Source organism: Patella vulgata, chromosome 1 (genome assembly GCF_932274485.2).
Source record: "Patella vulgata chromosome 1, xgPatVulg1.2, whole genome shotgun sequence".
Taxonomy (NCBI): domain Eukaryota; kingdom Metazoa; phylum Mollusca; class Gastropoda; family Patellidae; genus Patella; species Patella vulgata.
Window position 1 is genome coordinate 11,545,852 of NC_065879.2, and position 23,600 is coordinate 11,569,451.

Below are 23,600 nucleotides of genomic sequence, written 5' to 3' on the forward strand. Positions count from 1 at the left end.
CAAGGACAAAAAAACGAGGTCCCGTGTACACATTGGCGTGCACGTAAAAGATCCCTTAGCAGTTGGAATTCGATATAAGAGTAGGCCGTAGCGCCACTGCCCGGGCAAAATTTCCCTCATAGCACACTGTATGGCATATGCCCGTCTTCATTAGCCCAGGTTAGGAGCAGAAGAGTAGGACGTTAAACCCCATTTCATTTCATTTCATTTCACTTCCGTTAGTGACTCCATCGCCTAATAAACACCTAGTAATTAGTATTTGTGTGTATTTCTGATAGATGTTGTTTCAACACATTTGTATAACTAATATATTTAAATCATTATAGGCCTACAGGATTCTTTGGTTTTCTACCTAAAAGTCATTCTGTGAAATTGGGGGGGGGGGGGGGGGTGTCTTCACTAACAGCAGGATTAAAACCTGCAAATCGTCATTTGAACTTTACAGAAATATCTCCTTTTTCATGGTTTAATTAATCCAAACTAAAACTGAAACTAATTACATAACATTTAATCACAAAAAAAAACCCAACAACCATAGTCCCGACTCGGATTCAATTAAATTAAAAAGACACCCATCAAAATATTTATGCAAAGATTATATAAGTGGCCATTTATGGTCTGCAAATTGTTATAGCTTTGTAATCAAAGAAATGAATTGTGCCATTTTTCCACTGATATTCATGTCAGATATCCAATTTCCAGATATTAAAAATTCCGCAATTCTGAGACTTTAGACATACATTATGCAAGAGCTAAATCTGCCTATTGCAGGTCTTTCTTTAGGCCTGAAATGTTATCTAAATTATTAATTAGACATTAATTAACTTAATAAATGTACATGAATAATATAATTATGGTCTTCATTATACTAGCAAAACTATTAATTACCTAGCCTACTGAAGTACCAAGTAAGCCCTAAAATAAACTGGGCTACCGGTATTTAATAATTTAAAAAGCCTAGGGCATTAAAAAAAACAAAAAACTTAGAGTTAGGGCATCAGAAATGCATTTCTCCCATTAAAAAAAAAAAAAATCAAAAGAAAATAATCAACACATCAATATAATATTCAGATTCTATCCGTTAAATGGTATCGTATCGTATCGTATCTTATCGTATCGTACATGTATGCTGAATGAAATAAGCCCCAACAACTCAACAATTTGAGACATAAATATTAAAACGCTTTAAACATCACAGATACGGGTCTGTAGGTCACTAAAATAAATACCGGTACCGTAATCAAAGAGGACAATTCCATTTCATTTATTACGTCTTTCGAATGAAAATTCAATCCGTTTGAAATTTATTTATGTTGGTTAAAACTAATCCAAGCCGTATCTAGGAGACAAGCTGTAGTAAATCAGAATCAGTCATGCAGATTAAAAATATAGAGTACCGTACCTTCGCTTGGTCTGTTTTTATGGTTAGTGGCTTCCATCTCCATGTCAAACAACAATAGATTTGTTCAAAGACAGTTTCATGTGAGACTAAAATATGCAAGGACTACTCCAAGCCTGACAATATTTCAATATCCCAAAGTGTTTAAAAGATTTAACGAATCTATTTAGAAAAATAAAACTGTCTGCACACCCACTGGTCTGTTGTTGTGTTATAATAAACTGAACGATCGACAAGCCAAGGGCAAATAACTCGTCTGTTTGTTACAGGAAAGCACCTCCATTTAATTTATATGCTTGAGTGGGTTACAAACAGGAACATATTGGCCAATGAAGTCAAGTACCGTAGCTACTTCTGTTTTGATATTGTTTCTAGGAAAAAGTTACCGAGAGTCTGATGAAAACAATAATCAGTTTAAAGTCCTCAGAAATTGTTTCACTGATTAGGCCTAGTCAATTTTCTACTTGACCTTGATGGCTTTAGCCTACTCTGCAGTCACATTGATGGTTATTTCAATTTGAAAACAATTGGTCAATCTATCACTGATAAAGGCTACATTTAATTTGATAATTTACCAGTGGCTCAAAATTTTTACAAGCTTTTAAGGATTTTTACAAACTTTTAATATAATAGGTCTACATTAGCTCTAATAGGCCTACTTTTGAACTTTAAACAAAAATTGGTCGAAATATTGATGAATATAAACAGATTTAAATTTTATTGTAATTTCTAAACAGTTATGTTTGGTGAAATGTGTGAGCAGTCCAAAATGAATTGTAGTCATTTGCTAGTAAGTCCAGTCTACTAGTTTATTATCTCTTTTTTTTTATCTTTCTGGATCAGCCATATTTAATTGCTCCATTATTGATTGAAATGGACCAATATTGAATTCTAATTCATGTTTGTAATTTCGAATATTATTCATTAATAAAGTGTTAAAGCTACTAAGTATCCTTTAATTTAGCCAAGTCTGGATTTAGATTTTTGATAATTAGGCAAACAAAAAGTTATTTTAAATATGATGTTGTCATGGTAACAGTGATAATACCGGTACCATGCTAAAAACATGTTAACATGAACCATTTGCAAAGAAATAGGGATTATAATCATTTGGCATCAATTTTAATTTACACCCATTTCAATACTTCAACTTTATTTAAGACATAATGCAACTGAACTGTGATTTTTGGCATAATTGTAAGCTAGACATTTACAAGAACTTAACAGTGAAACCTTGGAAGACTAGATAGTGAGACTGTGGTCTAAATGGTGAGACTGGAGACTAAATAGAGGAACTAGAGCTTAAAGAGTGTGACTGGAGACTAGATAGTGTGAGTGGAGGAGACTAAATAGAGAGATAAGGCTCTAGATAGTGAGAATGGAGACTAGTGCAACTGGAGATTGAATGGAGAAACTGGAGACTAGATGGAGAAACTGGAGACTAGATAGTGTGACTGGAGACTAAATAGAGAGATGGGGTTCTAGACAGTGAGAATGGAGACTAGTGCAACTGGAGATTAAATGGGGAAACTGGAGACTAGATGGAGAAACTGGAGACTAGATAGTGTGACTGGAGACTAAATAGAGAGATGGGGTTCTAGACAGTGAGAATGGAGACTAGTGAGACTGGAGATTAAATGGAGAAACTGGAGACTAGATAGTGTGACTGGAGACTAGATAGAGAGATGGGGCTCCAGGCAGTGAGAATGGACACTAGTGAGACTGGAGATTAAATGGAGAGACTGAAGACTAAATAATGTGAGTGGAGACTAAATAGAGAGATGGGGCTCTAGACAGTGGTGGATACTAGTGCAACTGGAGATTAAATGGAGAAACTGGAGATTAGATAGTGTGACGGGAGACTAGATAGTTAGACTGGAGACTAAATAGAGAGACTGGAGACTAGACAGTGGTCTAAATGGTGAGACTGGAGACTAGTCTAAACTGTGGTCTAAATGGTGATATAAGAGACTCTATAGCTGTGACACTGTGGTCTAAATAGTGAGACTGGAGACTAAATGGAGAGACTGGAGACTAGTGACACTGTGGTCTAAATAGAGAGACTTGAGACTAGATAGTGTTTCTACAGATGAAATAGAGAGGTGTTGGGCTGAATGGAGAGATTGGAGATTACATGGAGAGATTGTATATATGGACTGGAGGTTACAGTTTAAATGGGTAAATGGGGAGACAGGAAACGAATTGGGGGGGGGGGGGGAACTGGGGTTTAAATAGGGGATTGGAGACTAATTATTGAATGTCTAGTCTAAATGAGGAGATTTGGAGACTAATGGGGAAGGGGGTATATTGTAATATAAAGTTGTAATTTGTTATATTTGGTTAAATGGCCACGTTCTTAAAAAAAGGGTATTCAATGAGCACATAAATTAGATCATATATTTCATCTTTAGTATCAAATCTAAATCCCTGGACAATTATTCCATATTTTATGATCTTCAGTTTCAATTCTAAATCCCGGGATGGAATAACAAGTTAATATATATGCTGCAGGGGGAGCAGGACAATTGCTGACAGTGGTCCTAGATCCATTGCAGAAAAGATAAAATATTCTAGATCACGTAACCTAGTTACATTAAGTAGTGGGTTTTTGATTTTGAAGCCCTATAACTATATTCCCTCGTGCATGCTTACAGTCAGACCCTGGATTCATTCACTTGATTTGATTGTTCTCTTGTTGTTTATTGCTTGAAATGCCGGTGTGTTGTTTGTCTTGTCTGTCTGCAGATTTATCTTATTGGTCTATCTTTGTTTATATGCAGTGTCGTTCCCCTGCACTTATGGTATTTAAACCTATGCAATCACCATTATTAATTTGTGGATGATCAATGAAGCCATTAATGTACACGTTCAAAAGAAGTCCTTTGAGTGCCAAAATGGTTTCCAATCTGCTAAACAATCATGGTTCATTAAGTGGTAAATAGTGCCCCCTATAATCAATGGTGATGTTGAGAACTTGACTAACGATGAATGATAGGTCTGGTTAACAACATCTCACTCGTATTTAACGTTGACAGTCCATACATCTACATGTATCATTTAATCTATACGCTCCTATCAGTTACTACAGACTACTGGTAAATGTTTCAATCGACTTGTTTTATAGAGCTATTCACTCGTAGTCACATTATGCAAGAACTAAACCTGCCCATTGCAGGTCTTAAATGTTATATAAATTATTAATTAGACATTTGTTTACTTATCCAGACCATAATCAGCTCTTGATGTCATTGATAGCCTGCGATATTTACTGGATTTGAATCTGATCTGCTGCTCCATGCTGGTTGATCATTAAATCCAAAAGTGGATAATCGAGTCTATGTTTTTTATCGTACCAACTTTAGTAATGATGATCAAGGCTAGGCCTCAAATTCAAAAGCTAATAGCTGGATTCAAGAGTGGATCAATTTGACTGAAATTTTCAGCAAATTCCCTTTACATTATCTAGTTTTTAACTATTATACTGAGAACTGCCAGCTCTTTATCTAATCTCCCATAATGTATCTTTAAACATGCATTATGCAAGAGCTAAATCTGCCTATTGCAGGTCTTTCTTTAGGCCTGAAATGTTTTCTAAAGTATTAATTAGACATTAATTAACTGATCCAGGCCTTAATCAACTCTCGATGGCATCAGATTTCTCTGATATTAAATAGATTAGAATGGTTCAGCGATATCGAGGACCGAGACTTAGCTTCAATCAACCAGTACGGTGGTTGAAATTATTGCACACGTCTGTCAAACCTTCAAAGACTAATATCTTCGCTTGCAATAGAGTAATTTGAATGAAATTTTCAAATTATTCATTTTACATCATCTACTTTCGAACTATTATAGCAAGAATGGCTAGTTCTTTATCTAAATCTTACATAATGTATCTTTAATTCAAAGCGAATACAAATCGCTGAGGTTAAAAAAAACTTATTTGGCGTAGTTGAGCTAGGGTCGGTGCCGTCCATGCGCTCCTTGAGTTCGGACCCACTCCAACCCGCCACCAGACGCTCCTTGATTTCGGCCCCACTCCAACCCAACCCAACCCACTACCAGTCTCACCCAGTAACCCAGAATGTGAATTGACAAGACTGTATTTTACACCAATTATTCCTGAATAATGTTTGGACTAAGAGTTTGCTGTTCGATCTTAAACTTTGTGTGTTCCTTTAGGAAAGAAATTAATGCGGACCAATAATGTAAGATAGATCTGATAATCTCCCATAATGTATCTTTAAGTTGTATTATTAATTATGTCTCTGGACAAACTAGATCAGTTTGAGAATAACTTGTAGTTTTTTCACTCTTGTTGGTAGGAAACCATGTTCAGTTTATTGAGTTGTATTCTCATAGAATTGGACAAACTTGGTCATTTTGAGACTAACATGTTATATCTTTACTACACTAATTCGCTTGTGGGTAGGAAAACGAAGTACCCAGAAACCCCCACCCCACCCCACCACCACCACCACCACCACCACCACAACCAACCCACCCACCGGTTCGACACTTGACAAAGGCAGTGGTGTAGCAAATTCGATTAAGTGAATATCTCACTAAAACAGTGTAACTGCACTTGGATAATTTTGAAACTAGAAAAATAGAGACAGGATAATTTTCTCCATCTACACGAAATGAAATATAGTTTAAACTTTGACGTCCTACTTTTTTTTATGTACCAAACTGGCTGATAAAGATGGGTACACACCATGCAGGGGCCACTGTGGCTAAGTGGGTAAGACGCTGACTCGCTAGCCTGGAGGTCGCGTTTTCGATCCCAGCATTGGCTGAAAAAGTGTATCAGGATTTTCCGACGTGGTTTCTTCTTGTCAGTGGTGCAGGATGGAGGGTCTGACAAGGACAGCTGTCTAGTCATTGGGACGATATAAAAAAACTGAGGTACTGTGTATACATTTGCATGCAAGTAAAAGATGCCTTGGCAGTTGGAATTCAATATAAGAGTAGGCCATAGTGTCAATTACACACTGTATGGTGTATGAAAAACACCGTGTATACAGAGTAGGCCATAGTGCCACTGCCCGGGCAAAATTTCACTCATAGCACACTGTATGGCGAATGCCTGTCTTTATTAGCCCAGTTGGAGCATAACAGTTGGACGTTAAACTCCATTTCACTTCATTTCATACACCATGCAGTGTATCAAAAGGGAAGATTTGTGCGGACAGCAGCATTTGTGCCTACTCTACATCGATTTCCAACCACCAATGTCTTTTACATGCACATGAAACCTTGGTGTTTGATCTCATCCCAACAACTTATGCAGTTCCTGCACCATTGCCAATGGGAAATCAGAGGAACTCTCAAGACCACCTTTGGGATCAAACCTGGCATCTCCTGGTAAATGAACCAGTGCCTTACAGAATCACAGTAGTTCCCATCCCACTCGTTACACATTTCTATATAAGGATAAGATAATCTGAACAGGAGTAGCTTATAAGAGAGAGAGAGAGAAATGGGGTTTAACGTCCACTCGACACAAACTAGGTCATTTCGGGACTAACATATGGTTTAATTTTATTTCAATAATTCGCTTGCGCATAGGGGTCTTTAGCAGTGGGAGGAAACCGGAGGACCAGGAAAAAACCCATGAGGTTGGACAGGCGACCCTACTCCTTGTCACGTACAACCGGGGATTCGAAACCACGCCAGTCGACTCAATGACAGACTTTATGATACAGCGCGCGCACGCTAACCATTCAGCCATCCAACCCCCCGAGTAGCTTATAAGACTGATGTGGATAGTTTGCTTGGTCATTCCGAGTTTTACCAATATGCATGTAAAATAATCCTTCACAGTTTGAAATCAGAGAAAACAGGGATACTCCAAGCAGGTGTTTTGGAGGGAATTCTATTTTCACAGCCACACTATGACTTACTCTTATTTCAAATTACAACTGTCAATGACTCATATACGCACATATCATACAAACGACTAGACACCGTTCCTTGCCAGGCCGTCTGCCCTGCACATTTTGTCCAAACTTCATTGTCCAGTATTCATATTTTTGTGGATATGTTCAAGGCCTACAATATGTCTGCCTATCAGCCGGCATTATGTCAATGTTGGAATCACTGAGAAAGAATTAGAATTCTATGAGGAAATCATCCTACCTGGAAGCATCACAGTACGTTCCATGTTTCTAGATATTCTATGATGAGGTCAAGGTGAGAGTAATTTTTGCGATGAAGCAATGTCTGAGATTATGGTAAGGAACGACAAAATCTATCAAGTTAAATGCAAGAATATTGATTTATTAATCAAAAGGGATTCATAAAAAAAAAATTACGCATGGCTTGTGTGACAGACAGTACATGGTAACAGGTTTCAGAAAATCAATAGTTTCTTTCATTTCCGCATCGATTAGGTCACTCTTACATACTGCTAAGTATTTAAATAACATTGATTTAAATGGTTTTAAGGGTTGTAACATATCCTGTTAAATAAAACCAGAAATGAATAGAGTTACTTCCCATATATTCTTGATCTGTGATCAAGTAAGTCTTATTTTCAGATCAATTCCTCTTGCTCGGATTTTCTCGTTTTTATATTTTCCATTAAAAATAAACTGGCTGTATTGATTTCTTATAAAGGTTAACGTGAGCTACGATCACTAGTTAATTCTAATATGTGGTATACTGGCAAAGTGCTGTTCCAATAAAACGATGTAACAGTATAAATAGTGTGCAATATAATCTTATAAATGTGAAGCAGTTTTGCCATTTTAGAAAATATGAATTCCATTATATCAATTTGCATACATTAGCATGGATTAAGCTGTGGAAATATAATATTGTCTGAAAAATGCAAATGATGTAATTTCGTTTTAAAATTGTAAACATTGCAAATAAATGAAATAAAATGGGGTTAATGTCCAACTCTTCTGCTCCGAACTGGGCTAATGAAATCGAGCATATGCCATATAGTGCACTATGAGGGAAATTTTCTTGGACTATGGTGCTACGGCCTACTCTTATATTGAATTCCAACTGCCAATGAATCTTTTGCATGCATACCAATGTGTACACAGGGTCTTGTTTTTTCGTTCCATCCGAAAAACTATACATTATTCCTTTCCAGGCCATCGGTGCTGCACCACTGACAAGAAGGAACCACAACAGAAAAACCCAGTGAACTTTCTCAACCAATGCAGGGATCGAACACCAAGTATCTTCCATTTCTGTACTTATTTGTTTCAGGTCTTAATCCATGCTAAAATGTACTCAAATTGATATAATGGAAGTCATATCTTCTAGAATCTTGCTTTAGGGCATTACTTATTTACCGACATCATATCATTTAGTCTTTAAGCTTTCGACGATAATAAATATCAATTCTGAATGTACATTAAAATGTCACCTTATAGAATTTAACATTGATCGGTTTCTTTCAGTTTGTGACGATATTGAGTATCAATTTACAGTGGCAATTCATATTTCGCAGGAATTATCAAATTATAGAAAAATGAGTGTAGTAAAGCAGGAATAACAAAATATTAAATTATTGAATTATTCAAAGAGAGAGAGAGAGAGAGAGAGGGGGGGGGGGATGGGCTTTATAGCCCACTTGAAACAAACCATATCATTTCTTACTCACTGAACCACATAAAGTTAATATGAGGAGAGAGGGAGTGGGGGGGGGGAAGGAATAGGCTTTACAGCCCACTTAAAACAAACCATATCATTTCTTACTTACTGAGCCACATTAAGCTAATATGGACTGAGTTATTTGTCTTCAAGGTTGAGTTGAGTTAGTTGGATACAAACTGAGTGTTTGTTGATCTAGTAAGTATTTCATTCTATTGCTTTATATAAAACTAGCTTAGTCACAGGTCAACAAGCCTTATTTATATAACAACCAAAATTTCATAATTAAAATCTGCACCAAATACAAGAGAGAGAGATATAGAAATGGGGTTTAACGTCCACTCGACACAAACTAGGTCATTTTGGGACTAACATATCGTTTAATTTTATTTACATAATTCGCTTGCCCGTAGGGGTCTTTAGCAGTGGGAGGAAACAGGAGGACCAAGAGAAAACAAACGAGGCTGGACAGGCGACCCTACTCCTTTTCACGTACAACCGGGGATTCGAAACCACGCCAGTCGACTCAATGACAGGCTTTATGATACAGCGCTCGCACGCTAACCATTCAGCCATACCCCCCCCCACCCCGCACCAAATACAAAATAAAAGTCATGATTAAATTCCTTGTAAAAAAAATATGGTTACATGGAGTTATTTTTAAAATTGATAAGTTCAATGTTTGGTATCGTAAAGCAAACAAAAAACAAATGAAATGCAGGTTTAAATGAAGGGTAAAGTCTAACTATTAAGGCCAACTGCAGGTTTTTTCAAGGTCGCAAGATGTAAATAGGGCTAGGACATGTGATTGTTGACAAGATTGTGGGTTAGGGTTAGGTCTAGGGTTAGCGCTAGCCCTGTTTACAGCTTGTGACCTTTGACCAAATCTGCAGTTGGCCTTAATATTTAGACTGCTAATGAATAGGGGGGACAAAAAAGCTTTTTGATTGATTCATTCATGTATATCGATAGATAATGTACAAATATGTGTTTATCTTTTCCACAAAGTCAAGGTCTAACATCCCACAACACCATGTATTTTGTTGATCATCTTAGCCAATGAAAAGGGTGCTTTCTTAAAAAGTTTGAGTTTCGGTCAAATCTTGCCCCTGGTACTATGTATTTCAAGAGGTGATGCATGCTAAGAACACCCATTTGGCTAACACGCCTCTTGGGTTTTTTTTGTGTGTTTCCAAAAGTCTAAAAGTTTAATCTCCAGTCTCGCCAGTCCTCTCCAAATATCATATAGTCACCTGTCTCCATTTAGTCCCCAGTCTCTCCATTTAGTCTCCATTCTCACCATTAGTCTCCATTCTCACCATTTATTACATAGTCTCCCCTTTAGTCTCTCGTCTAACCATGTAATACATAGTCACACATTAGTCTCCATTCTTACCATTAGTCTCCTTTCTCACCATGTAATACATAAACTCTGTTTACATTACAAATTTTAAGCATGCAAAGGTCGGCATCTGGCACGGCATGGTTAATTTTTTTGTAGTGTAAACGGGTCAAACATAAGCGAGCCGTACTGAGTACTGTGCCAATCTGGACCATAGAAATGAGGTGGTCTCGGCACGGTACCAGGCGCGGCGAGGTTAAATTTTCTTAGTGTAAACGCTATCCGGTCTGAGCACGGTCTCATTACGAATAACTGCGCATGTGCAAAACGAACCTTGACCTTTTTTCCCCGCAAACTTTGACAGTTCTGTCATCAGTTCTGTCAAAATGGCTGCTCAAACTAAATCCACCATCATAATTGTAAACGGGTCAATTTCTTGAAATTTATCGCGGCCTGGTACTGTGCCCAGAACCGCACGCTTATCACGGCCAAGTGTAAACGGAACTATAGTCTCCCATCTCACCATGTAATACATAGGCACACATTAGTCTCCAGAGAGAGAGAGAGAGAGAGAGAAATGGGGTTTAACGTACACTCGACACAAACTAGGTCATTTCGGCACTAACACATGGTTTAATTTTTATTTCAATAATTCGCTTGCGCGTAGGGGTCTTTAGCAGTGGGAGGAAAACGGAGGACCCGGAGAAAACCCACGAGGTTGGACAGGCGACCCTACTCCTTGCCACGTACAACCGGGGATTCAAAACCACGCCAGTTGACTCAATGACAGGCTTTATGGTACAGCGCGCACGTGCTAACCATTCAGCCACCCAACCCCCCACATCAGTCTCCAGTCTCACCATATAATACATAGTCACACATTAGTCTCCAGTTTCACTATGTAATATACTGTCTCACATTTAGTCTCCAGTTCACCATAGTATGCCATCTTCAGGTTCACCATGTAATACATAGTTTCACATTAGTCTCCATTATCACCATTAGTCTCCAGTCCCACCATTAGTCTCCAGTCTCACCATGTAATACACAGACGCACACTAGTCTCTGGTCTCAAGTCTCACCATAACACCATGTAATATACACTCCCATAAATTACTTTCATTTTTAAGTCATAACAATGGGCCTTATTCACATATTTGTTATGTTTGCAAAGGGTGGCTTTCTTATCAACATCCTTATGCAATACTTGGGATTTGATATAATGCATAGCTAGCCGATTTTTTAAGTACATCTCTCTATCTGTCTCTTATCTTTCAAGAAAATATACATCTAACAGAGAGAGCGAGAGAGAGAGACGCACAGGTCTTTAACAGTTGGAAGAAACCGGACAGATGACCCTTCTCCATGCCACTTGACTCAATGACAAACCTTCTGATTCAACGTGCACGTGTTAACCATTCAGCCCCCCAAACCCCGCTTGAAGAGGAGAAATACTTCTCTAGCTATTTAGTTTTTAAGCAGTGATGGGTAGATGAGGCAGCGTATTGCTACTCTTTCTAAATGCTTTATACCACTTCCCATTTGAGGAGTTCACACGTTTGTTGTACTTGTACTTGTGCGCCGTCTTCATTAGCCCAGTCGAAGCAGAACAGTAGGACGTTAAACCCCATTTCATTTCATTTCATTTGTTTTTGTGCATGATGCTTTAAGCCACCAACTGGACATCTGTGTGCCTCAATCCAAGAATCAACTAAAACATCTTGATATGGTGTCAATTGTCAAATGTCATTTATTAATAATGAAACAAATGACTGTAACTAAATCACAATAAAAACATTAATCAAAATGAGCATTGTACCCAACAAGGTATACTGTAAAAATACTGCAATATGTATCTAAAAGAAATCATTTCTGGTAGTTCCTCTTTAAGGGGAGAAAGGGATATGGGGATTATCATGCACCCAGCATTTCACACTATCAGGTCCATTAGGGAGTTGAATAGGGAATATTTTAATTAATTCCAAGACTGTGACAAAAAAACTTCTTACTCCAAGTAGTAGTAATGGGTGGACAAATCCCTGGAACAGTGCAGGTCCATGTGGATCTCAGTGATAGTGTGGGGGGAGAAGGAGGCAGTCCTTTTTAATAAATAATCCAAAAATATAATTCCCCAGCAACACACTTGACAAGACTTTACGAAAGTGGAAGTTTTTATTCCAGGACGCATCAAGTGTGTTGCTGGGGGAATTATATTTTGGGAAATTTTTAATTGATGAATATGCATGTGCAGGGGGAGTGACTTGAAGAAACCCATTATAAGTGGATAGACTAAGAGTTATATGTAAATATATTTCGGTCAAAAGAAGATCAATGCAGTGTTTCTTACAATCATGCAATCATGTATTATAATATCATTTAGTGATTAATATAGTGTTTCTTACTCTTGTTATACAGGGATGTAAAGATGTGGTGTGGCGTGGCCTGGTGTGGTGTGTGATTGTTCATATATCTAGGGATGTCTAGATAGTTCTGCACTATGGGGTCTTGAGTTTAAATTTATTTCCTGCTGACTTAATAGTGGGGAATCCCCTTTGGCATACTTAGTATGTGTATAAGAGTCCATGCCGGGGGGGGGGGGGGGGGGATCACGTGGCTAGGTGGGTAAGGCGCTGGCTCGCTAGCCTGGAGGTCGGGTGTTCGATCCCTGCATTGGCCGAGAAAGTTCATCCAGAATTTCCGGCGTGGTTCCCCCTTGTCAGTGATGCAGGACGGAGGACCTGACAAGGACAGCTGTCTAGTCCTTCGGATGAGACGAAAAACCAAGGTCCCGTGTATACATTGGAATGCACGTAAAAGATCCCTTGGCAGTTGGAATTCGATATAAGAGTAGGCGATAGTGCCGCTGCCCGGGCAAAATTTCCCTCATAGCACACTGTATGGCGTATGCCCATCTTCATTAGCCCAGGTTAGGAGCAGAACAGTAGGACGTTAAACCCCATTTCATTTCATTTCATTTCCATGCCTGGGGTATAGTCTACTTGTCTACATAATCACCCTAATTGGTGGAAGTGGACATAAAACTCCAGGAACGAACCTATAGTATACAGATTCGATTCCCAACAGTAGCGTCCTGTCTCACTCTATTAAAACATCCTGCAGTGATTAATATTGCATTCCTTGTTCTACTGTAATAATATAATAATATGTAGTGTTTAATTGCTGTCATTTTTTGAATTAAATAAACATGTAGTGTTTCTGTTCTCATGTAGGCTATGTTATACATAAATATCATTTGTGCTCTCTGCCCTGGAAGGCAATCTTAAACAAATAACAAACACAAGATAGTAAAATTGGTATGAAATGTCATTATATAATGCCGACAGAAGCATGGGTTCTGACAATTCAGTAATCAAAATAATATCTATGTGCCGATTAATGTAAAATGGCATAACTTATAAATAGCATTGTATAATTTGCTTACGTTAATGGACCATTGGCATTAATTATTATTGTCCTATATATAAGCTGTTGCAGTATGTGGTACAAGCCAATGACATTATCCTTTACTCATCAAACTATATTACTAGCTTACTTACCATCAACATTTTGTTCTCTCACTTTAGACGACATATTGCTGCTAAGCTTGAATTTTCAGATACCTTTTTACGTAGACAAACACCTTTTTGTCAATTTAGGGCTGTCGATACACTTGACAGCTCCTTTCTGGCCAGTGTTCCTTCTTAGCGTTTATAACAACACCCTCAAAAGGGGACCTCTATAAATAGCTGTAGTTATGACGTGTATCGTGTATCCCGTACAATTACTATAGTGTATACTGTTTACACATGCCATCTACCTGTCCAACGGGTAATTAATAAAAAGTATATTTTAAAAAAATTCAAAATGGTTTTGTATTCTTGCCTGTATTTTATTATATTATTATTGAGAAATCGTCCCTCATGACTTTTAAGATACGTGCAATTAACGGGTTGATCGACCTACGCACTGGATTTGTTATTATCGGGGCCAAGCAACGAGTATTATCTGCAGAATGTGCCTGCGCCGTGGTCAAGGTAAACAGTAATCTAAGCGCCTATTGATTAAAATACCTTTATGATTTCTGATGATACAAAATCACGCAAACTATTGGACGGCGAGAAATTTAACGTCAAAGCGATAAATGGTTTTAATTCATAGGATCAGGAAGTGGGAATTACAGTAAAGACATTTGTTCTGGCAACAAATGGACTTCGTGACAAATGCATCATTAAACTGCAATTATAAGTGTCTAATGTTTATAAATAAGCCTATATATATAGCGCGCGATCGACCACAAGTCCTTAATGTCAAACAGAGTTACCCCAGACCGACAAAACTCGGCCGATCCAATTTTGCCTCCACCACCGGATTACTATAGCAGTTCACAAACTGCGCCGCCGCCAGCTCAATATACGAGTGTTGAACCGAGTACTACAACTGATAGTGATACAGCTGCTGGGCCTTCTACTACAAAACCAACGAGTGAACGATACAAAATGTCAAAACGACAGTCCTCAACGTTTCGCCCAAATGACATGGACGGGGATACTGTCATCGGAGGTGAGTTTACGTTACGTTATGTCTTGTCTGTATATCCCGAACATTTTTTATTTGTAGACCTATTATTTATTTATTTGAACGGCGAAATGTTTCACAGTGAAGCCCGTGTGTAAAGCCTTCATTCAATGGTAGTCTCTCATCATAATATACACCCGTTTACCGTGTCCGAGGTTAATATTTATAATTTTCTGTGCATTTTCTATATCTTAGCCGTTGGTTTAAACCTGGTGTATTAAACTAATTAGATCAAAGACCTGTGCCACTAAATGGGGAATATTAACACCATTTAGTGTGATATAAATATGACCTATTTTATATACCCTTATAATATAAGACACCTTTTGTATTTAGACCCATTTGATAATAGAAGGGTTAGGCTGTCTTCAGTATCTCTCTGTTGGAGAATGCATGCACTGACAGCTGCATTATGGGTGCAAGCCCCCCCCACACACACACACACACCTACTTAAAGGGAAATGAAAATGAAATGAAATGGGGTTTAACGTCCTACTGTTCTGCTCCTAACCTGGGCTAATGAAGACGGGCATACGCCATACAGTGTGCTATGAGGGAAATTTTGCCCGGACAGCGGCACTACGGCCTACTCTTATATCGAATTCCAACTGCCAAGGGATCTTTTACGTGCACACCAATGTGTACACAGGACCTCGGTTTTTGGTCCCATCCGAACGACTAGACAGCTTTCCTTGTCAGCCCCTCCGTCCTGCATCACTGACAAGGGAGAACCACGCCGGAACATCTGGATGAACTTTCTCGGCCAATGCAGGGATCGAACACCCGACCTCCAGGCTAGCGAGCTAGTGTCTTACCCACTTAGCCACGTGATCCCCTACTTAAAGGGAAATTGGGTAAAAAAAGAATAATGTTCAAATAAGATATTTTTTTGTTACATGTAAATACATAATTATATGACATGCAGTATAAGAGTGAGAGAGAGAAATGGGGGGTTTAACGTCCACTTGACACAAACTTGATCATTTCGGGGGGGTTGGATGGCTGAATGGTTAGCGTGCGCGTGCTGTATCATAAAGCCTGTCATTGAGTCAACTGGCGTGGTTTCGAATCCCTGGTTGTACGTGGCAAGGAGTAGGGTCGCCTGTCCAACCTCGTGGGTTTTCTCCGAGTCCTCCGGTTTCCTCCCACTGCTAAAGACCCCTACGCGCAAGCGAATTCTTGAAATAAAATTAAACCATATGTTATTCCCAAAATGACCTAGTTTGTGTCGAGTGGACGTTAAACCCCATTTCTCTCTCTGATCATTTCGGGACCCAACACACCAGTTGACTCAATGACAGACCTTGATACAACGTGCATGGGCTAAACATTCGGCCATCCAACCCCCGATATGCAGTATGACAATACAGATTACATTTTTATCACATTTTAAAACCCATTTATTTTCATTGGGTCATTGGAGGAGGTGGGAAGGGGGGGGGGGCGTCCGAGGCGGCAGGGATATTAAAAATATTTGCAGTGAAATTTTACAATTTGGAGTAGGTCCTGGATAAGAAATACACTCTACAGAAATAAGAGCATTGTATAGCATCTATCAGCTATCAGTAAGTGGAAAAATTGACTCATGGAGTTTAAACTAAGTATACTGTATTTTTATCAACTGGCTGTTTTTGCTATAATAGTTCAAAAATAGATAAGGAAAACTGTCTAAATAATGGTTTATAATCCAAATAAAGACTTGCAGTAGGCCGATTTAGAGTCATACATAGTGTATCTTTAAAGTTGTTTACTTTATACACCTTTTAATGAACCGGTATCTATATTATATAATATCAGTGTTTGTAATGTAAAGACACACCTGAACACTTTTATGACTACTGGTAATAATAAATAAATAAAAGGATAAATTTGCTAATATCCGATAACATTAATAAAATGTCATAGATTGCCATAATACATATCACTCGGCAAACCACGACAGATTCTACGGATCTAATCTCGACTGTATGACGAATTCCGCCATATTGGAACTATTTTAAAGGTCCCGGATGAAAAATGGCTGCGCCCATGGAGATTTCTGTGGAGAGTGTATTATATCAAGAAACGTCAATTTTGGCATTGGGTTTGGGGAAATACCAGGGAATTATATCAAACCAGCAGCCTTGAGACAATATCTCTGCTCGTTTAGTTATACACACTCGACAAAAGACGCCATTTTGGGACTTTTTTTCTAAAAGGGGCATGTTTTCCTGTTAAAGTAAACCGGTAGCCGCATCCCAAATGTATGGGCGTAGGTACATATCAATTACTATCATACAGCCGAGGTTAGATGTAGGGTACCGGAATCTGCCGAGGTTTGCCGAGTGTAATACATATGTAATGTAGAATAATTGCAAAATAGTATCTCCTACACATTAGTGTTAAGTTGGATGGTACTAATGGTAGTCTGTCTGACAGTCAAACCCCAGTTTAAAGAAGCAAAGTCTCTAACTCAGTATCATCCAATGTCTTCGATATTGAAAACACGAATTATTTGGCAATTTAAATCAACATTGATGTTGTAATCTTACTGGGAAAAAATTAGCTTCTGATATCCAATATTTAAGACAAAATAAACATTTCAGCGCCATTTGTAACAAGGGATTTGAAGAACGAGGCTAAACATATTCCACAAGTCATGTCAAACGGTGACGTCATATTCTTATCTGGAGAGCATGCACAATAAATAATATCAGGGGAGAGTTGAATAACCAGACGATAAAGATTACCATTTGACTGAGACTTCTAGCATATTTCGCCAAACATAAATTTGAAATTAGAGTAAAAACGGAAACGATTGAATGTAAATCAGTTTATATACATTCATATTACATTATTATATGCATTAATACTATTAACATGTACTTGATCCCGTGACATGATCAGACATAGTGCAAAGTTTAAAGATGCGTAACTTAAGATTTAGATAACGAGCTGACTGTTCTTGCTTTAATAGATCAAAAATAGATAATGTAAGATGAACATACTGAAAATGTCATTCATATTACTTTATTCTGAGCGAAGTTATGACTGTTTGAAGATGTAACGTAGATTGTTTTATTATTGTAGCAAAGGTACTTGATAATCGAGGCTAGGTCTCTAATATCCATTTTATCGTTAAAGTTTTAAATCTCTTGACGGTTTTAATCCATTTAAATCTCAGTTGATGATAGACATGAATAAATGTCTAGATATAGAGAATCTCCTACCAGTCTTCAAAAAAGACGAGTAGGAGATTTTATTTATCACCCAATCCCTTCTTACATGCACAAATAGATAAATATAATTCTTTGCTGTAGATTTCACTTTTACTGAACATTACGGCATAGTGATACATCATTTTTTGACAGCAATTCAACCATTGCAAAGTCCTTTATATTGACCCAGTGTTTCCATCAAGGTAAATTGAATAACAATAGTTCATTTTTAATAAAAAAAAAAGTTACTTTTAATAAGAAATGAACTGTTCTTTGAAAATAAAAAAAAGTAGTTCCTTTTCAACTGACCAATCAAATTCATGTAAAGCGATATCTCCTTAGGAGATTATGAAATATATCACACAAGCGATATCTACTGTAGAATGTATTATTGGGTGATAAAATAATTTATATAACATTTGAAGCCAAAATAAAGAGCTGCTATAGTCATTTTTAGCTCTTACAAAATGGGAGCCAAGGTGGCACAGTATGACGTTAGCTTACCAACTTGGGGGTCTGGTTTTCAATCCATAAAGATCTGCTATAGGCATTTATAGCTTTTACAAAATTGGAGCCACGGTGGTTAAGTGAGTAAGATATTAGTTCACCAACTTGAAGGTTCGGTTTTCAATCCATGTGTTGGCTGAGAAAGTACTTTGTGAATTTCTGGTATTGTTCCACATGTCAGTTATGCAGGACAGAGGGCTGGCAATGGACAACGTATAATCATTGGAATGGGACGAAAAACCTAGGACCTGTGTACACTTTGGCACGTAAAAGTTCCCTTGGCAGTTCCCTTGGATATAAGAGTAGGCCATAGCACCGCTGTCTGGGAAAAATTACCCTCATCGAATAGCACACTGTCTGTTGTATGCCCGTCTTCAGGAGTAGTCAGGAGCACAACAGTAGGATGTTAAACCCCATTTCATTTCATATCTTACATAATGCATCTTTAACTCAACCATCATTATGTATTATTTCATACAGATTAAATTAGTACAGTTTCATGGGATCAATAGTATTATTATCACAAGTGCATCCGTTACACCACTCAGTCCCTAGTGACTAAGGAACAGTTGGACTTTAAACACCATTTCATTTCATTTCTAGTGACTATGATTTATTGTGTCATGTGTCTTTAAGACAAGACTCTAACCAATAGTGCAGGCCCGGCGGAGTAGGGGGGCTAGGTTATTGCAGACCCTGGACCCACGCCTATAGGGACCTAGGATGGAAGCCTGTAGCACTATCGTCGTTGCGACATTGTTTTTAAATTTATAGACAAGGAATAGAGAAATAAGATGGGTTAAACAACATTATTTATCTTTACAAATTATTCTCTATTGTCAGTATAATAGCTATGGTATGAGTTTATTTAAAACGCAAATTAATTGTTTATGTAATAGCGTGAGAATAACAGGAAAGAGGGTCTGAGTTCAAGGATAGATTGTGTCGAGAAACATGTGACGGAAAATTACGATTGCATCATTTAGCTTGTTTGACCAATCTCTATACTTATTTACATGATATTTGACCAATTAGATAATTGAACGTCCAAAACCCACAGCTGCAAAACTATCATACTTGTGAGAATTCGTTAGACTTCTATTAGGTTCCAGAGGGCTTACATCTGAGTTCCTAGACAGCCGCGAGGCTGGCTAGGGTAGAGAAGTGGTTTTAGCTATATAGTATTGTAATTTGTGCTATGCTTGTATACCTGTATTCAGTTATATGCTATATAAAATGTAGAAGCGAACTATGCATTATTATTCCTGGTAAGACAAACGTCTTAAGAAACTGGAAGAAGTAAATACACAACGTGAAGCAGAAGTAAAGACAGCTAGAGACAAATTCTAGACGATCACAAGGCTACAGAAATATGTAGTAAGAAAAGATGCATGGGTCGTATGTAGGATGTGGCGACCGGTTTCCCATAGACGCTCTCCAAGTCAGACAGAAGACCTATGGTGCTACAAGCCTCCCCAATCAAGAATTGCTTCCGCCGGCCCTGTAGTGACACAATCTTATTAAAATACAGATCTATATTTCATTTCGTTTTTTTTAATACTTTCGATGGCCTCTACTACATGAAGATCTGACCAGTTGTAGTGAGAGGTAACTTCAGAGGTAATACAAGCAGCCTTTGTTCGTATGACATCAGACATTGATTAATCAATCAGTGTTGACGTTTGTAGTGGTTTACCCACAGTTCCAAGGCATAGCATGCCAAGAACAAGCCGTAACAGACCGTTCCATTGGCTAATTCCTCACATCAAGCAGAACACCTGTTATATTACAACTCTTCCAGATCCTAGTGTTGTCAAGACAAGTAAAACAAAATTTTGAACTATAAAAAACAAATCGAGAGAGAGAGAAATGGGGTTTAACGTCCATTCGACACAAACTAGGTCATTTCGGGACTAACATGGTTTAATTTTATTTCAATAATTCGCTTGCGCGTAGGGGTCTTTAGCAGTGGGGTCAATTGGCAAGTATGTGACAAGAAGTTGGGGTCACCTGTCCAAACTCAAGGGTTTTGTCTAGTTCCATCCACTACTAAAGACCCACATGCACAAGCAAATTATTGAAATAAAATTGAACCATATGTCAGTCCCAAAATTACCTTGTTTGTGTCGAGTAGATGTTTAAACCAATCATAAAATTTACAAGCTATAAGTTACTAGAGAATGGTTATGCATGACTCGGTTCTTTTCAATAAAATAAATAGGGGTAGGTTACTACAAAATATTTATGCAAATTTCGCAATGATATTTTTTCAGGTAGTATTTATTATCGGATGATAGCTTACCTGGTTTACCCAAGGTGTGACATATTTCACAATACTTATGTATTTGCGTATTTACGTCTGTAAATCGTTTACCGGGTACCTAATATATACAGTCAGACCCATATATAACTAACATTCAAAATATAGGCTTTGTTCAGCAACCTTTAGTTCTTTTTTATTATCTATATATGACCCCTTTTTTAGACTCGCTTAGTAAACAATTACACGAGAGGAGACGTATTTCACAATATTTATATTTAATATTTATTTATGTCTATAAATCATTATATCTATAAACCATTTCTTGTATTCTCTGTATCACCTCTCATACTTAAGACATATTTCACAATAACGTAGGGATAGGGGTCGACAATGACATTTTTCCTGTTCATAAACCTTCCATTCATTTATAGTGAATAATATATCTCTTACAAGAAAAAATCTTTCACAATATACAGTTTAAAGATACATTATGGGAGATTAGATAAAGAGCTGGCAATTCTCACTATAATACAGTGCACTCTGTCACATCTGACCTCTGATCATTCCGGCACTCTGTTACATCCGACACCGTTTTCATGTCCCGATTTATTTCCTTATTACTTCAGCCAAAAAATCTCTGGGTAATTCGACCTCTGTACGTTCCGGATTACGACATCAATCAGCCGTCCCGTCATACGATTTCCATTGAATCGACACTGTATAATCCGGCCTTCAATACATGTAGTTAAAAACTAGATAATGTAAAGGGAATTTGCTGAAAATTTCAGTCAAATTGATCCCCTCTGAACCGAGAATTTAGCAATTGAATTTTGTGCCAAGCCTCGATCACCATTACTAAAGTCGGTATAATAAAAAACATAGTCTCATAATATCCATTTTTTGATTTAATCATAAATGAAAGTTGAGCAGCAAATCGGATCCTAATCCAGTAAATATCGCAGGCTATAGTGATGACATTGAGAGTTGATTATGGTCTGGATAAGTTAAATAATGTCTAATTAATAATTTAGATAAAATTTCCGGTCAAAAGAAAGACCTGCAATTTAACTTTTCTCTGACTAAATCCATTCACAAATGTCCCCAAATTAACCTGCAATTTTTGTTTTATCCTCTTTATTACAATATAATATATTTAACGCTTTCCTCGGTTTTGTTAATTGGTTTTCTGTTTGTCATATTGACTGTGTAAATTATAAAGCATTATAACAGATATTAGACCACTTAAACAAAAAGCCTTTTTGTGTTGTGATTTATAATCTTAATAGATATTCACTAGAAGGTATTAACAAACATGCTATTATGCTATATCTGTTGCGGGGGTTGGATGGCCGAATGGTTAGCATGTGTGCTCGCTGTATCATACGGTCTGTCTTTGAGTCAACTGGCGGGGTTTCGATTCTCTGGTTGTGCGTGACAAGGAGTAGGGGCGCCTGTCCAATCCCGAGGGTTTTCTCCGGGTCCTCCCGTTTCCTCCCACTGCTAAAGACCCCTACACGGAAGCGAATTATTGAAATAAAATTGAACCATGTGTTAGTCCCGAAATGACCTAGTTTCTGTCGAGTGGACGTTAAACCCCATTTCTCTCTCTCGCTATATCTGTTGGAACCAGGAACAGTAAATTGGTGCCAGTGAGTTCTGACGGGTTGTAGCCAATGGTTATCGTTACCAAATTGTTGAGAAATGTCATACTTAACATTCAAAAGTTGTCAAGTAACCAACAGAAATGGTACAACTCCTGGTTACCAAGAGTATACATCTCTAGCAAAACCCATGTATCGATATATATTATTTCACAATAACTTTATGCCTTTTATAGTATTTAATCTATAATCAATACACTGATCTATAATCTATATACTGGTCTAGATTACTCACACCACTGTTGGGATTTCAAAATTTTTCTTGTCAGCCATTTTTACCGAAAATAAAGGTGCATAAATCTTATGATTATTTCAGATCACAATTAAAAATCATGTGTCAACAAAATATTCAAATTCATACGTAAGGAAAAGTAGGTGCACATTGTTATTTTTCATATTCAATTCCCATACGGTATTCAAATTTATGTCAGATATATTCATACAAAATTTCGAGTTGTTGTAATACAATAGAATGAAAGCGTGCTGACTACTCCTGCCGTAGCCGTACCTGTTTCAAATCTTATACTCTACCATAACGAGCGAGTGACATCATCTGCTAAATAATTGCATTCGAGTCTAGCACGCACTATCGTCTAAAACAATTAACTACTTAAACTATTCTGATGCAATATTCATCAACATTTCTTAGCGTGTTTATTTATCTAAAAACATAAAACCCCATTCAAAAAATAATCTTAAGTTTGAGAATATGCCATCAAATAGAATCTTTTCTCCAACATTAGGCGTGTGGAATTTGGCACACCATCAATAAAACACTTTTATTCTATTTCACAATAAACTGTAGCACCAGCTACTCACTCAATCTAGCACCAGTTACTCAACGTTTATTGATAAAAACAATAAATTAAACTTCAATTTATATTGGTTACTATGTTCACAGAATCCAGGGCTCACACCGTCGGCCGCCAGAGTTGGAATTTGCGATAAAAATATGAAAGTGGCGATTAAAATTTGATTTTTGTTGATAATGTTTTGGCGTATTGGCAATTCTTTTTGGGAACTGGCGGAAAAAAATCTTAAA

At 37.5% G+C, this 23,600-nt stretch overlaps 2 protein-coding genes across 3 annotated transcripts in view; one reads left to right on the forward strand and one right to left on the reverse strand.

Moving 5' to 3' along the window:
- The window catches only part of LOC126808656 (mechanosensory protein 2), an 80,920-nt gene extending 66,742 nt beyond the window's left edge, over positions 1–14,178 (reverse strand). Inside the window, exon 1 of one of the 2 annotated variants that reach the window (XM_050533574.2) lies at positions 13,913–14,178. In XM_050533574.2, coding sequence (XP_050389531.2) covers positions 13,913–13,946 — 34 coding nt within the window. In that variant the 5' untranslated portion in view covers positions 13,947–14,178. Of the gene's footprint in view, positions 1–1,402; positions 1,629–13,912 lie in introns of those variants that run through there. The other variant, XM_050533572.2, reaches the window with a different exon arrangement.
- Positions 14,179–14,389: 211 nt separating this feature from the next.
- Positions 14,390–23,600, forward strand: part of LOC126808655 (band 7 protein AGAP004871) — a 75,014-nt gene continuing 65,803 nt past the window's right edge. Inside the window, exon 1 of the mRNA XM_050533568.2 lies at positions 14,390–14,915. Coding sequence (XP_050389525.1) covers positions 14,660–14,915 — 256 coding nt within the window. The 5' untranslated portion in view covers positions 14,390–14,659. The remainder of the gene's footprint in view (positions 14,916–23,600) is intronic.